This window comes from Mytilus galloprovincialis, chromosome 9 (genome assembly GCF_965363235.1).
Source record: "Mytilus galloprovincialis chromosome 9, xbMytGall1.hap1.1, whole genome shotgun sequence".
In the NCBI taxonomy this organism is placed as follows: Eukaryota; Metazoa; Mollusca; class Bivalvia; order Mytilida; family Mytilidae; genus Mytilus; species Mytilus galloprovincialis.
In genome coordinates, this window is record NC_134846.1 from 84,201,928 (window position 1) to 84,219,123 (window position 17,196).

General features: G+C 31.1%; 1 protein-coding gene across 2 annotated transcripts in view; it reads left to right on the forward strand.

Annotated features, from left to right (window-relative positions):
* The window catches only part of LOC143046193 (guanylate cyclase 32E-like), a 94,887-nt gene that overhangs the window by 24,391 nt on the left and 53,300 nt on the right, over positions 1-17,196 (forward strand). For both annotated transcript variants that reach the window (XM_076219234.1, XM_076219235.1), the window contains exon 2: positions 6,413-6,962. In XM_076219234.1, coding sequence (XP_076075349.1) covers positions 6,480-6,962 — 483 coding nt within the window. In that variant the 5' untranslated portion in view covers positions 6,413-6,479. The remainder of the gene's footprint in view (positions 1-6,412; positions 6,963-17,196) is intronic.

The following is a 17,196-nucleotide window of genomic DNA, read 5'->3' on the forward strand; positions in this document are numbered from 1 at the left end:
AGTGCAGCGACACTTTCCATAGATATTCATATAATAACCCAATTTGCAATAAATGGACATTTCATGAATATTATGTTTTCTATCTTTTAAAAGTGCAATGGTGCAATTCACTGAATTTTTGTGAAAGTTCATACACGACTACATTTCACCAGAATTTCATGCTTTCGCACAATAAGAGTGCAATGACATTGTCTACGTACATTTTCATTGATAAATTTTATGAGCAGGTACTTTAAACCCATTGGAAGTGCAATGTCATTTGGAACAAACATTGACGATGTAAACAAAGAGGAAGTGCAATGACAATTTTTACAGACATTGGTGCTTCAAACTTTTTGAACAAAATATCGTACTTATGGATGTGCGCTACTCTGTTATAAATATAACGAGCTTTTTAAAAGACTATTATAAACTGATAGTATATAAATAAAAACTAGAGGCTCTAAAGAGCCTGTGTCGCTCACCTTGGTATATGTGAATATTAAACAAAAGAAGCAGATAGATTCATGACAAAATTGTGTTTTGGTGATGGTGATGTGTTTGTACATCTTACTTTACTGAACATCCTTGCTGCTTACAATTATATCTATCTATAATGAACTTGGCCCAGTAGTTTCAGTGGAAAATGTTAGTAAAAATTTACAAATTTTATGAAAATTGTTAAAAATTGACTATAAAGGACAATAACTCCTTAGGGAGTCAATTGATCATTTCAGTCATGTTGACTTATTTGTAAATCTTGCTTTTCTGAACATTACTGCTGTTTCATCTGAAAATTTAGGGCAGATAGATCTTGACCTGATAAACAATTTTACCCTCAGTCAGATTTGCTCTAAATGCTTTGGTTTTTGAGTTATAAGCCAAAAACTGCATTTTACCCCTATGTTCTATTTTTAGCCGTGGCGGCCATCTTGGTTGGATGGCCGGGTCACCGGACACATTTTTAAAACTAAATACCCCAAAAATGATTGTGAGGAGAAGATTTTTTGTAAAAGATTACTAAGATTTACGAAAAATGGTTAAAAATTGACTATAAAGGGCAATAACTCCTAAAGGGGTCAACTGATCATTTCGGTCATGTTGACTTATTTGTAAATCTTACTTTGCTGAACATTATTGCTGTTTACAGTTTATCTCTATCTATAATAATATTCAAGATAATAACCCAAAACAGTAAAATTTCCATAAAATTACCAATTCAGGGGCAGCAACCCAACAACGGGTTGTCCGATATATCTGAAAATTTAAGGGCAAATAAATGTTGACCTGATGAACAATTTTACCCATTTTAGATTTGCTCTTAATGCTTTTGTTTTTGAGTTATAAGCCAAAAACTGCATTTTACCCCTATGTTCTATTTTTAGCCATGGCGGCCATCTTGGTTGGTTGGCCGGGTCACCGGACACATTTTTTAAACTAGATACCCCAATGATGATTGTGGTCAAGTTTGGTTTAATTTAGCCCGGGAGTTTCAGAGGAGAAGATTTTTGTAAAAGTTAACGACGACGGACGACGGACGACGGACGCCGGACGCCAAGTGATGGGAAAAGCTCACTTGGCCCTTTGGGCCAGGTGAGCTAAAAAAGAAAAAGAAGGTCCGTGTGCTCGTTTTCGAGAAATAAGCCATTGACAATTTGGCGGGAAATTATTCTCTCTAGATTTTTCAAATATTTAACATTGACACCTTTTTTGTTTCAAACAGTTTGAAAAAATAACAAGAATTTTAAAAATTTTGAAATATGGCTTTTTAAACTTTATGTAATAAAATTATAAAAAGAAAAGTAGGGATTAGTGGGCAATTTTTTTTTAATGACAATACATTGATAAAACCAGAGGATTCCGAAAATCTGGCAAAAAATCAAAAAATGGAGGAGCAAACATCTTTAAACTCAAAAAGATATATATCCATCAAAATTGATAAAACCAAACGCTATCAATCAATGGATCTGATGAAATACAACTGTCACATGTCTGACTTTATACAGACATTCTCCAAAGTGAAGTGACATTTTGCAAGATATTCCTGTATCAAACTTCACCCTCTCCTTTAAACCTCAGAAGATGTTGTTTCGTATTTTGTTTTTCCGGTGCTTTAAACAGCTTTTATTGCGTTATACGATTTGCTTGTTGTTGAAGTTCGTCTAGTTACCTATAAATCCTTACTTCAATGTCTTTTGGAATGGCTAATTGCCTCAGAGGCAGACATACTACATTTCCTTGTTTTCATATTAAAATTTCCATTAATGACAAAAAAAAAAACATTCTAAACGGCAAGAAAAAATAAAGGAATTTCTGTATATTTAGAATAATTATATGGATGTTTTGATAATATCGTTTCACTCAACAATCATTGTGTTGGTGTTTTCTTGTATCTCATATAAATTAGAGAAATCGAAAATGTATGGACCTTTAAATACATTGGATAAGATCTTGAACCAAAATCATAACGGATAGATTTGTCGTTATAGAGTTATAAATTTAAAATCAAGCTATGGCTTTTCCAGCTTGTATTCAGCTTATGAGTTGGAGTGTTTTTTCGGTATTTGTCACTTGCGAACGATACCACATTCGATTGATTAATTGCAGTTTTTATTGATTTTACCAGCCTTTTTATCGATTCCTCCCACACATACACTTTGGTTTTTCTAAACTTTGATGTCGTTCATTTGTCAGTTGTTCATTTCATTTTTGTATATATATATATTGCACTTTGTTTCATCAATTATTCTATCATGGTAAATTATTTCAATCTCTTCTGTCCAATCAGAACTATATTTCTCATGTCAACGAAATATACTTTGTGATTACCTTCATTGTTATTTCAATAAAATTTTCAACAAATCATTGGGAATTAATGGAGGAAACAAAACATTCATTATGAGCAATGCGTGCTTTGTCAGAAACAGGACACTTGACACAGACTGTTTAAAAGGCAGGTCAGTAATTTTATTCTCAGTCACAAAGTACAATCTTACTTTGAACTTCTAAAGTGCTTTGTAAAACACAAAACACAAACTGCGATATTTTGAAATAGTTCAGAATATTAAGACCTTCAAAATATAATTTGTATTAATTACTGAATGTAAAATTTCAAGGAATGGAATGTTAACACTTCAGTTAACCATAGAAACAAATAGATTTGATATGATTGCCAATTTGTCAAATATCCTGTGCTAATGATGTAGGAGTAATCAAATGTAGGTCATATAACGGCCTTCAAGAATGATAAAAACATCAAACTGTAAAAATCAGCAATAAAAGCCCCGACATGAAAAAATAAATAAATGCAGACATGAACCGACGAAAACCACTGATCTTCATGCCTCTGAGTTGTGACAGACACATAGAAATATGGCATGGTTAAAACAATTTGTGAACGCTGAACCCCCATCTAATCTTCCAACTATCATAATTTCACCACAAATAAGTAATTAGGAGTGTTAAAAACCAAAACAAAACACGCATATGAAGGAGAATATGATAGTAGTTTCTGTTACACATGTTATATTATGTGACTGTGTATCTGTAGGCCATTTACAAGTTAACAACAACATGATTTCTTCTGACAAGTTCTTACCGAGATTCCATCGAAAATTATCTATCATTCGGATTTTTGTCGTGCTAAATTATATTCATTCGATAACCAAAACAATATATGCGTTATACACATATCTGATAATAAAAGGGTTGGTGCTTTCTATGTCACCTTGAATCTGTTAAGATAGGTTTCTATGTGCATTTGCCAATGATAAAATATCAACTTTAGTTTTTCCTAGTTTAAGTAACTTACCATAATCGTAAGGTGATGAATTGCTTCACAGATGTTTTCATCATGCTTTTCTTGTCTGCCATACACTTGATCATTATTTTTCAGTTATGTTGTCAAACAATGACTGCTTTTCTTGTTACTTCCAGGTCTAAAATGCTTCACTGACTCCAACTTTGGTACCTTTCGATCGTATCTAGGTTATGTGAAAACCCATTTGCTTTTTGTGTCTACTCCGAAAATTGAGTATTATATGCATTAAACACATATCTGATAACATAAGGGTTGATTCTTTTCAAATCTTATAAAGTTGAATTTGATATGTTTGTTTTGATGAAACCTGCATTTCGTGTGGCAATTTCACTTTTAAATTTGATTGACAGGTATGATGTAAACAAATATGAATTTATAATACATTGTCATTAGATGTATATAATGTCTTTTAACTGATCAAAATTCCAAACCATATGCAGTTTTCTATGATTTTTGTAACCATTATTTATTGTTTCAATTGCATGTAAGTAGGAATATGTTGATTCTCCTTATTTCCAAAAAAATCGTGGAGACAGCCATTGGAAGAGTATGAATTTTGTAAAAACAAATCGCTGAAACATACATAGAAAGTTTAAGATAGTTAAAACACCAAAGGAATTTCAAAGAATAATGAGATGATTTCAAATGATAAAGACAATGTTGCGATCAAGAATTTTTTGTGTGACTAATTTTACCAAAATTACCGTCGGCAATTGTCTTTGAGTGAACAAATCCACAATAGTATTGGTAGTATGTCCTGTGAGAACATATCGTCATAATTATCGTTATCATCGAGCAATTATACATAATGTAAATGAGGATCTCATAATGTTGAATATTTTGATTACTATTGGGGTGAATGATTAACTTATATTGGTACAAATTGAAAAATCAGAGTTTCATTATTGTTATTAAAATAGTCCAGGAAATATAGTATCATGTCTTCCTGAATTCGCTGTTTCAGGATCTGATGTACTGTGGAAAATTAAAATCTCATTATTGCAGACTCGTTAGACAATAAGATATAAGAGACATTTACTCCAAAAAATGTCCAGTACGTAAATGTATGGTCCAGTTCACCCGAAATCAGTAACCAGTAATTTCATTCACTTACAATAGCAAAAATTCTTTTACAATATGAATGTAAATTTTCCTTTATGTAGCACATGTAAACACGTGGTGCGTTGCTTAATATTGCAGATAACCAGTATAAATTTATGACGTTTGAACAACGGTATAAAACTATTGCCTTCCTTTATACAACTGAATTACAGATTAAAATTCAAATATAATTGCATTTGAAGTCATGCATCGAGCTTTTACAAATAAAACGAAAGAAAAAGTCTTGAGGGACGTTAGAATTTGAAAGTAAGTGGGTATTGAAAATGTTTAGAACATCTGCATTCCGTTTATAAAAAAAGACATTGCAAAACAGTATACTTGTAATACTGACTATGTTGATGTCTGTCTTGGTGGACGAGTTTTTGGTGGTATTGGTAATATGCTGTTGTCTCTTATACATCTTATTGATTCAAATTCTCAAGGTTATAGGTACTTGAAGCACAATATCATATAACACAACAACGTCTGCAATTGGGACACGACATGACTCTCTGTTCGTAAAAAATCATTTATGAAATATGTTTTGTAAAATCGTCAGGAAACACCAACAAACATACTTATGTGCGCGTCACAGTCGATTACTCCAATTGATTTCCTTCCAACACGCTTTACCAAGATTTAAAAAGAACATTTTGTTTATTTAAAACTCTACAAAATCTCATTGTACATAATGTTCAACCTCAAACGGAGAAAGCGTTATTTTCTTACAGAATATGACAAAATTACCTAACTGGTTATTTTCAACATTTTGATCAGAAAGCTGCGTACTGTTGATATCCAATACATAATTCCTTATCAATCTCAATTCTTATTTAGTTTTACGTTATTTCAACGTTTACAAATGTGTCGTTATCGTTTATATATATATCAAAACGAAATGGTTGGATATAAATAATAATAATAAAATTACCCGAATGTCAGCAACATTTTTAATAGTACACCCATTTACGTCTTGTAAATAAACTGATAAGTGATATTTAATACAATTGGAACTTAATGAAAAATGATCATTGTATTTTATCACTTTGATCGCACTGTTATATATGTATTATTAATATAAAAAAATCCACTATTTGAACCCGAAATCATCTTACACATGACATGGTGTAAATTAATTTAATGAACACTTTAAAAATTGTGTGTATATGTTTCATTAAAACTCTGATTACGTCATGATATTAATCTTATGAAAACATTGTCTGAAATTCCATTGATAAAAAATAACCACTTTCACTTATTTCCAGTCTTTCATAAGCTGAAACAAAACGTTGAACAAAAACATGTAAATATTAATATCGATATTTGAATTAAAACCAATAGCACTTTTACTTTAGAAATTTAAATGGATGGTTAATACTTGTATTGTTCTCAAATCAATTGACAACTCACAGAAAAGCGTTTCTTTTTACGGTAATTTGTTAATAAATTGACAAGCATATATTATTACTAAATGTTGACAAAGTATCAACACGATTTGAATTCTATTTGCAGATCTACGTATGTGGTATAAGTAGAGGTCATTTATTGTGGAGATGAGTCAAATGGTAGATGGTAAAAAATGAAGACTTTTTCAATAATTATTTGGATTGATATTTTAAGTGTTTTGTGCAACACGAATCTGACAAATGCCGAAAAAGAGCATATGGATTTATTAAAAGAATATTCGAAAGTTACAAATGTTAGAGATATAAATGGTAATTTTACAACTGATGATTTTACGATTAACACGAATTTAACAACAGTGGAGAAGGACAAATTTAAGATTTCGTTTTTGTCCTCAGTTTCAATAGGTCAAGGGATGGGCAAATTTTATGCTGGTGCGTACTACAGAGCCATAGAAGATATCAAGAGGAATTCAAGCATTCTTCCAAATTATACAATAGAGACTCATTTCCAAGACACTGCTAATAAATATTTGAAAGCTTTAAATGATATGACACATCTCTATGTAAAGGGGACTACTGGTTTCATTGGACCAGAGGGCATCTGTTCTCACGCGGCAATTATGGCAGCATCATGGAATCTACCTATGCTTGGTTACGTAAGTTCACCTTCTTTTTATATACATAGTATGAAACAGATATGAAAAACACATCATTTATAATACGTAGTATAACTAAATCTAAATGTCTAATTCATTTACAATGTTTCACCGATGTTTTTAAAGTATCGGATCCTTTTTTTTTGTTCGATTACCCCTTATTATGTAAGAGATTATATTGTGAACCATTTTGATCCTAGATGGTATGTGAACAGCTGAGACACCCAGTATCTTTCCATTATCGTATTTTTAATTTCAGTGATCCATACTCTATGATAAGTTTTGACAATAGATTCAGCTTATTTAATTAGAAACCTTGCACCCTCCCCCCAAATTTTCAATTCACATCATTCGGTCTGAATATTGAGGAAGAAGAAATAATAAAAGAGATTTTTCCAAAATGCAAATATAATAAGTATAATTCAAAAACTGCTTTTAAGTTGTTCACTGATAGTAAAAATGACACTTGACCTTAATTTGATTAAATCTGTTTCCTTGAATGATATAATAATAGAACATACTGATTGTTTAAACTTCCTCATGCTGATACAAAGGACAAAGTGTATTTACTTATAATTTCATAACACATTACATAGTGATTTTTGGAAAGCACTAAGTCCGTTAACCTATTGTTCCTCTATATATTAATAAATAAAAGTACAAAATTCATCGGAGAGACATAACAATATATATTTATTATATAATAGTATTAAAACCTGCTAATTCGTATTTACAAATCGTGCTGTATCAGCTATCCTTGATGATGTCGATATCAGTCATGGTGCAAAAGACTTTATCACACCTTTCATAAGTATGACGTCACTTCATCGATGTCAGTCATTGTTGCAAATGCTTTAAAACACCCCTAATCCGTATAAGGTTATGTTACATAAAAAACATCTTAGTTAGGAATAAATTAATGTGTATATGATATCACTTGTTCAATATCGCAAACTGTACGAACCCTCAATCAATATAATCACTCTAGCAGAGCTTTTGTGATTATATTGGTGTGTCGGGTTAATACAGATGTGATATTCAACAAGAATGTGTCCCAAGTACACGGATGCCCCATCCCCACTATCATTTTCTATGTTCAGTCGACCGTGAAAATTGGAGATAAAATCATTAATTTGGCATTACAATTAGAAAGATTATATTATAGGGAACATTTCAAGTTTCAAGTTGATCGGACTTCAACTTCATCAAAAACTACCTCGACCAAAATCTATAACCAAAACTGTAAACTGAAACGGGACAGACGAACGGACGAACAGACGGACCGACGAACGAACGGACGGACGAATGGACGCACAGACCAGAAAACATAATGCCCATAAATGGGGCATAAAAAGCCATATGAGTCAATATCTTTAATTGTTTTTACATAGGCGGTAATGGTAACGTTTTTTCCTGTAGCTCAGTCCATATTGAAACTTGGATATGTATGATAGCTCGTTTCGAAGCTGTGACATGTTCACATATGTGGTTAATTTTTCGGGGTAGAAGTGAGATTACTTTTCCCGTAAATTAGCATACTCCGAACATCCTTTCGTGATGCGGCTCCTTGTGGTAAAATATTCCCTTTTTGACACAATAAGTTTTAATACTTTGAACACATTTAATAGCCCCATAGTTTTTACACATTTATTCTATGTTCCTCTACTTTTCTAATCACCACAAAAGGTTAAGCTGAGTCATTTGTAAAAAATAGAAACATGTCCAATATCACTACACAGAGATTTTTTCTTTACACTTTCCTCATTTCGCGGTGCATTAGGGATGTTGTCCCATATCATGTTCTCTGTATACATTAATATAGATATGTTTATGTGTAGGCAGCAAGAGATTTATTAATTCTTTAGGATGACACCGAGACATATTCACTGGTACTAATGAGTGAATATTTCTATACAACTATGAAAGTATGACGACCTGTTAGATCTTCAAAATTTAAGTAAAATTAAAGAGGCTTTATTTTGTTTAATAAAGAATTATACATCTATATAAGACTCATAGTATAACACCATTATTATTGGAAATTGACGCATTTTTGATATTTTGTAATCTTTGATAAAACATTTTTGCCCAACACATTATCGAGTTTGACTTCTCTAGCAACATAATAAATATAGATTCTAACTGCACAATATATGTGTGTCTAAAAACACTCCAATCGTGTACACTCCACATCAAAAGTTTGGAAAGCAAAAAACTGCTTAAATAAAATGTGAAGAAGAAGCAACAGGTGTTTAAAAAAAAGTATATATTCTCTGTTTAAGGTATTAGATTCACCTTATTTAATGACCAGTCATCTGGAAACTTATGCAAATTAGATTTGATTTAAATCTTTGATAATAAAGATAAGTGTCTCTTTTAATTGATGTTATATTTGTTATTCTCATCGGATTTTATCTAATGCTTACTCCGTTCCTGTGTGTGTTACATTTTAATGTTGTGGCATTGTTCTTCTCATATTTTTAATGCGTTTCCCTCAGTTTTAGTTTGTTACCCCGATTTTGGTTTTTGTCCTTAGATTTACGAGTTTTGAACAGCAGTATACTACTGTTACCTTTATTTAATTGAACCTCTTCAGAACATAAATGACTTCTTGGTCAGGTATATGCTCATACGTTGTTGTTGAAATGAAATAACATAGGTAATGAATATTTTATCATACGTTCCTAACGACAAAATAAACCAATAGAATATTTCTCGATTCTAACATATGGATGTAAAGATTATTGCCTTGTTATTCGACATATCTAGATACAATCACGGTTACTACTTCTTTATAGGTTATTTACTAGTTTTCTAATATATTGTACCGAATCTACTTCGTAATATTACTGTATTGTTTATATATCATTCATCCTTGGATAGAAATGCATAGTGTTAAATGTTGACAATATTTGTGTAAAAAATTATTTCATTGGATCTGATTTATGGGAACCGTGATTTTATAACATATATTTCAAACAGTTATTGGTTTATAAATTAAAATAACTGTTTATTTGATCATAATACATCACATAATTGACATTGGCTCTGTACGTCCTTGGTTTTCATTCTTAGAAGTGTTTGCGATGTTCCATTATATAGGAGTAGCCTGAAAGTACTTTTTATTTACAATCACTTTTGTATAATTACTTTATGACTTTGATCAGTGCTCAAAAAGAAGAAATAATGGCACTTAATTTCTTATTTGTACGCTGTCTTGCTGGTTAAGTTATCTGATCCTTATGTATAGTCTGTTTGAGATATATAAATCTTCATATGTAAATAGTTTGGAAAATTTTTTTATTATTTTGCCATTATTACTTACGGTATACCTTTGACAAAACGTTCAAATAATTTCCAATTTTGTGTTGGTTTGGTTTTGATACAATATTCTAATCATTTAAGTAATGTACAACATGCATAAGTTTGACCAAAAAATCTCGTAAGTAGTATTGCTTTTCGCGACTTTTCTTTTATTGCTAATGAGATACTATTAATATAATTTTTTCTTTCGATTTTGAGCAAATATGGTTATCAGTCATTGTTAATTGGAAGGTTATGAAACCATTCCCTATGTTTTAATATGTGTCAATTATTTTTTAAGAATTGAATGCTTCTTTTTGTAACTTCATTGGAGTGTAAAAGCGTTGATCGAAAGCGCTTCATTCTAAACATTTGCGCACGGTCAAAGCTTTTACAACCCTATGAAGTTACAAAAAGAAGCATTCAATACTTATAAATACATTTTTTAGCTAGGATCATGAAAAAACGAATTTTATCATTGTTTTTTTTTTTAATTCACCTGTGCATTTTATTGTGGGACCTCGTGTTATCATAAATGAAAAGTTTTATTGGGTAATGTAATTGCTTAAGGAATAACACGTGATGTGCAGTTAGCCAATCAGAATAGCGCATTATAGTGAAACATACATCTAATGTAATTATTTAAAACCAAAGCAAACATTTTATATTAACGGCTGATATTCATTTCAATCAACAATTCGTTCCAGTATATCACGTATTACAGCTCATTTAAAATGTATGTGGATTTGCTAAAGACTTAATTAGAAATTAGTACTGCCACACAAGTTGTTTCCGAAACATGAATAATGTGCTTTATTGGCTAACTTGACTATGTGGAACGCATCTATCCCATCGAGCTAGAGATAAAGGATACCAATGATACAGTTAAGTCGGCCTCATATCTTGACTTACATCTTGAAATTGACAATGAAGGTCGGTTGAAAACAAAACTTTACGACAAAAGAGATGATTTCAGCTTTCCAATTGTGAACTTTTCCATTTCTAAGTAGCAACATTCCAGCAGCACCTGCATACGGGGTATATATCTCCCAATTGATACGATATTCCCGTGCTTTCATTTCCTATCATGATTTTCTTGATAGAAGGTTGCTGCTTTCAAGGAAGCTATTAAACCAAGGGTTCCAAATGGTGAAGTTGAAATCATCCCTTCGTAAATTTTACGGACGCCATCACGAGTTGGTTGACCGTTATGGAATAACTGTTTCACAAATAATATCGGATATGTTCCTTACTTCGTAACTACAATCCCCTTCCCTTTCATGAATGTGACCTACCGAATTAGACTATTTACCGGATTTGTTATCACATAAGCAACACGACGGGTGCCACATGTGGAGCAGGATCTGCTTACCCTTCCGGAGCACCTGAGATCACCCCTAGTATTTTGGGGGGTTCGTGTTGTTTATTCTTTAGTTTTCTATGTTCTGTCATGTGTGCTGGTTTTTTTTCCTCTTTTTCATTTTTAGCCATGGCGTTGTCAGTTTGTTTTAGATTTATGAGTTTGACTGTCCCTTTGGTATCTTTCGTCCCTCTTTTGTTCAAGTAGTTTTTGTATTTCAGTTTATTGAGAAAACAGCAATAATATGCAAACAGCAGTTTCCAAGTTTGACATGGATAGTGTCAAAAATGAAAATTATCTGATTGAACAATTTTCAACAGTCGTATTTAATTTGGAACGGTTTGGATTCCAGTGCCATTAATAAGACTTATTTTGGTAAACGAAATGGGCGTCTAGCTTAGCAAATTACAAGCCTGGTATCCTCGATATGTTTTGACAGAGATTAGAATTTAGATCAACAACATATAAAAGTGTCCTGAAAACTAAATTAACAACTAATTTATAAAACCAATATGTTTTGCAATGCTTTAAATAAAATATACATTGGACATTTTTTTTCTCTCATTATTATTTCTTTGTCATTTTTTTAATAAATGAATTGTTCTCAATATATTGATTAATTGATGTCAACAATTCCTTTATGTTATTGTCGATCGTATTTTTTTTTAAATTTTATTTTATATAATTATACATTAAATAAAGCCATTACTGTTGTTTACACATTATTTGTTAAATTTTAATCTGGATAGGTTTAATTTAAAAGCATATCATAATAATTGCTTATATATGAATTCGTTATCGGTATTTCTTACATTGCCTTATAATCAGGAGAATTGATTAGCCATAAAACCAGGTTCAACCCATCATTTGTTTACAAAATGTCATGTAGAAAGTCGCCAATATAACAGTTGCTATCAAAAAGACTATGTATGTTGGTGTTTGTTTTTTTTTATTTTGGTACAGTTCAGTGATTCTGTTGTTCTGTTGTTTTCCTAATGGAGTTGATGTGTTTCCCTCGGTTTTAGTTTGTGACCTGGATAAGGTTTCCGGTTTTAGTTAGTAGCCTTGATTAGGTTTCACCTAATCTGTTAATGACTATTGGACAGCGGTATACTACTGTTGCCTTTATTTAACGTATCGCCTACGTTTACCTCTTACCGTTCTTCAATATGTGATGGACATGTAGTAAATAATCATTCTATTCTACAAGAAAAAAGTTAATTTATAAATGCATAAAGAATGGAATAATTGCAATATTTGACATGTTAACGTATGGAATTTATATCATTTTATTGAAGCCATTTAACTTTGATGTGACTTTAACTACAATATGTCGTTTGTCTCATATAATCATCTGTTTTAGGTTTCCAATATAGTATAACTTGACAGACTACAATATACATGTCATATCTTATTCTTTATCCATTTAAAGTCTCTTAGGACGTGACATTTCGCTAATAGATATTTTTTCTAAAGCTAACTGGCCTAGCATGACTCCTTATAACGTTCACAAAACTATTACTAACTTCTTATAATTACAAAAATAAGCTATTAATGGACAATGAGACACAAACATCCGCCGACAGTCCTAATTGAAAGATTTCATATAAACTGATTTTGTTGTCTTCAAGTTCTTAATAACGTCGTTTAACATTGTTTAAGTTAGATTGGTGTTTATGCTTCTGTGTGTTTTTCTAATAAATTTCTGTGACTTGATAACGTATAAATCAATGGACTGGTGTGGAAATTTCTCCTAAACCATCATTTAATTTTTATAGTGAACAGCAAAACAAAATGTTGATTGGTACATTTCATGAAAAATACAAATGGAAACCAATGAAACTAATAAGAATTTTTTGGAATCGCGCTGAAATATTTATTCTGATGCTGATTTAAAGTGTGCTTTTTACATATTATGTGTAGTCATTTCAACAGCCTTTCAACACATACGCTGATTTATACACAAGAGCACACTATATCTATCAATGAAAGGTGTGTCAAACTGGGGTTACCAAATCATATTATTGGGCTTAACATAACAACATTCAAACAATACAACAAAACATTTCAAAGCCAAAATCTCTTTTCATTTTTGACCTTATAACACACATTGATTTAGGATAATATGAAAATAATCATTTCATAATATTTTAACATATTTTTCAATTATAATTAACAGTTAAACTTTTGATGAATAGCATTGAGTATAAGTAAATTGTCAATAAACACATATGATAGAATGCTGAGATACTTCGTAACACATGTTCTTATCTACATTATCATATAACCAATTAAACAACTCATTGCTACACTGGTCGTTTTCATACAGTTTGTACTACAAATCATAAAATCAAAAGTAAAAATTAAATCTACAGAAATGTAATGGAAAAATTATTGACCGATAGGAAAAACGCCTATTTTTTTTGGTATCAAACCTATTTCAAATTGACAAAATGGTAAAAAAAATTGTTTCTTGGTGTCTCAGATTTTTAAAATGTCCATTTAGTTGGGTTCTCGTTCCTTTTAAGGATATAACTACCTCTTCTGCTTTATAAAAGCACCCAGAAGCCGGATCTTCAATATATTAATTGATTCTATTGTGGATTACTTTAAAGTTAGCATTGAAACGATAGTAGACACCGTTACTTGGAGGAAGTATTTATGTTTCACAAATATCAATTGAGTATATTTATCTCTAGGGCAGGTTTGAGTACGCTAGGGTTATTGATTTATGACCCCAGATTTTCCGACATCGGAAGTCGGAAGTACAACATTATAAGCTAGCTAAATCGGTGCACTAAGCAGAATAATGATATATTTCATCTATTTTGTAAATTGTCTGAAAATAACGTAATAATATTCTATATTTATAAACAACAATAATACCATATTCTTTAAAAAACCAAACCCAGTAACATCAAATTTCCAGAGAATGACGGGCAAAAAAAGAAACACAGATATAACATATTATTATATAACGTGGATGTGAGTTCACTTTTGTGAAGTAAGCGATACAGCACCAAGACGACATGGGTATGTGATTAAGCCAAGAGGACCAATGACATAGCTATTATTTTATTACCCCAAGACTTACTTCGGGATCTACCTTGCAGCGCGATCAAATATAGATACACCCTCTTTGTTATGAATTATGGAAACTCATTTTTTTCGCGTATACAAAATGATAAAATTTTACTTTCTTTATTATTGATGTTGTTGTATATAACTTACAATTCTTATTTACATTCGAATAGATAGATATTCGTTTCTACATGTACTAATCATTATCAACTCGAATGAACCGGACAGAAGTCAAATAAGATAGAGGATATTGAGATTTTGACACGTGTGTTTGTTTATCCTCACTTAAGGGTTTAAAGAGAACAGTTATTATGCAAATATTTTTAAGGTTAGCCGGTTACACATATAATTGTTTACTTGGACAACTAATATATATAAGAGTGTTAAGAATAACAGCTAATAAACTATTTGCTTAACTCAATATATGACCACTTGTTTTATTAATTTTGACAATTATCCGGTGTGAGGGTAAGTGGCTATATACACTATAACAGATGTGTTTCATTGAAGAAAATCAATAAAGTTTAGTGATTACACACTACCAAAGTCCAGAGTTTGAAACTAAATAATTCTTCAAGGAATTAAAAATAAAATTTGTTTGGTTTTCAGTGCAAGTTTTCTTGTACTCGGGTTGTTAAGTACAATTTTCAAGATTTACTTTGGCATGTATCTATTTGTTTAAACTGTTAAACAATTGTAATGATTAAAAAATAACTCATACATACAATATAAATATGAAATTTTAAAAGTATTTGCACTGTTCTGTTTGGTAAACAACACAAATGACCTTTTTTCCGATAGTAAATGTACGATTGTAAAGATAGTTTAGTGGAAGGATTTCCCCTAAGAAGTGAATGAAGTCCAAAGATACTGCTAGTTTAAAAAAACATTTTTGTGTAAATCCCATGTTTGAAATCGGTCTTTTTCTTAAAAAAGGAAAAAAATAAACAAGAGGAAGAACATGCTATAGCAAATAAAAAGTGGCAAAATTCTTCAGGGGTAGTATGACAACGTCATCCAGGATACAATGCAGTATCACACATTATAAAAATAAACACGAAACTTGTCGTGTAGATATTACGATAGATATTTGCATAGTTAAAAAAAGACGTGTACCACAGATGCAGTAAATTATTACAGAATTTAATGATCCTTGAAAACAATAATTATCAGTGTATGTCATGCATGCACGGTAAGGATACTTTTATGTTGTAATAATGGGTTTATAATGAAAATGTATTTGAACCTTTAGGTTCGCAATTAAAGGAAATCTATCAACGCCTTCATCCACTTGACACCGGTTAGTGATTATTTTATAACTTATATAAAATTGTAATTAAAAAAAGACAAAAGTAACTGAACCACCTTGACAATTTTTCTAAAAATATTCTTTTTGACCAAATAAATTGTAAATGACCGCATTAAATAATTTTAATTGAAGATGCTATTTATAGACAAATTCTATGCTTTTATCCATGTTTGACTGCTTGTTGAGTTTACAGTTGTAAGTAGCTATATGAAGAGTAAATAGAACTAGAATCATGAGAACAATAGTTCTAACTAATTGTTCATTTACTCTCAAACATACATAAAACCTTCCCTAATGGTTTTCAAATATTTATATTTCATATTTTAAATGGCTATTATACAAATGTATCTTTAACACTTTATATGTACAATTATATATAGTTTGACACCTTGATATTCATGTAATTAGTAAAAACACTTGAACGTCCAATTGTATGTTCATAATAGTGGTTTTAAAGAATTAAGCAAACGTACATGTATATATACACCGTTGATTTCACCTAAAGTAGGTTTCTAGGGTTAAATGTTGAAGGCTTTCTGATGCAAGCTATTCTTATCATTTAACGTCCGTCATTTATTTGGTCTGGTGCAATCCGTTGATAACATGGGCAAAACTGTCGTTCTCTAAATAGTACCAATTGTCTTTAAGTTTATAGTTCATTTTTAATACCCGTTTATCTCCGTAACTGATAACTCCTTATTTGTTGGCCCTCTATAAGAGTGCAGTGACACATGTTTGCTAGTTTTCCGCTGTCTGTACATCAAGTTGACATATATCTTTCAAGATGTCAACCGTATGTACAAGAGCCGGATTATTTTTTGTGCAAGTGACAAATCACTTCTTAGTTTCCATCGCCAATTTATATGACACATACACTATTTAGCTTTAAGTAGTCTATACAAATGACACATACACTATTTACATGTAGCTTTAAGTTGTCTGTACAAATGACACATAACTCTTAAACATGTGACACGTACACTATTTAGCTTTAAGTTGTCTGTACACATGACACATGTACTATTTAGCTTTTAAGTTATCTGTACAAATGACACATGCACTATTTATTGCTTTTTTTTTTGTAATTTGTTTTTGTTTTGTGGTGTAAATTTGTGTAAGCATATGTTCCTCTAAATCAAATAACTTTGAAGATCGCTATGTGTTTGACCAAAAAGATATAT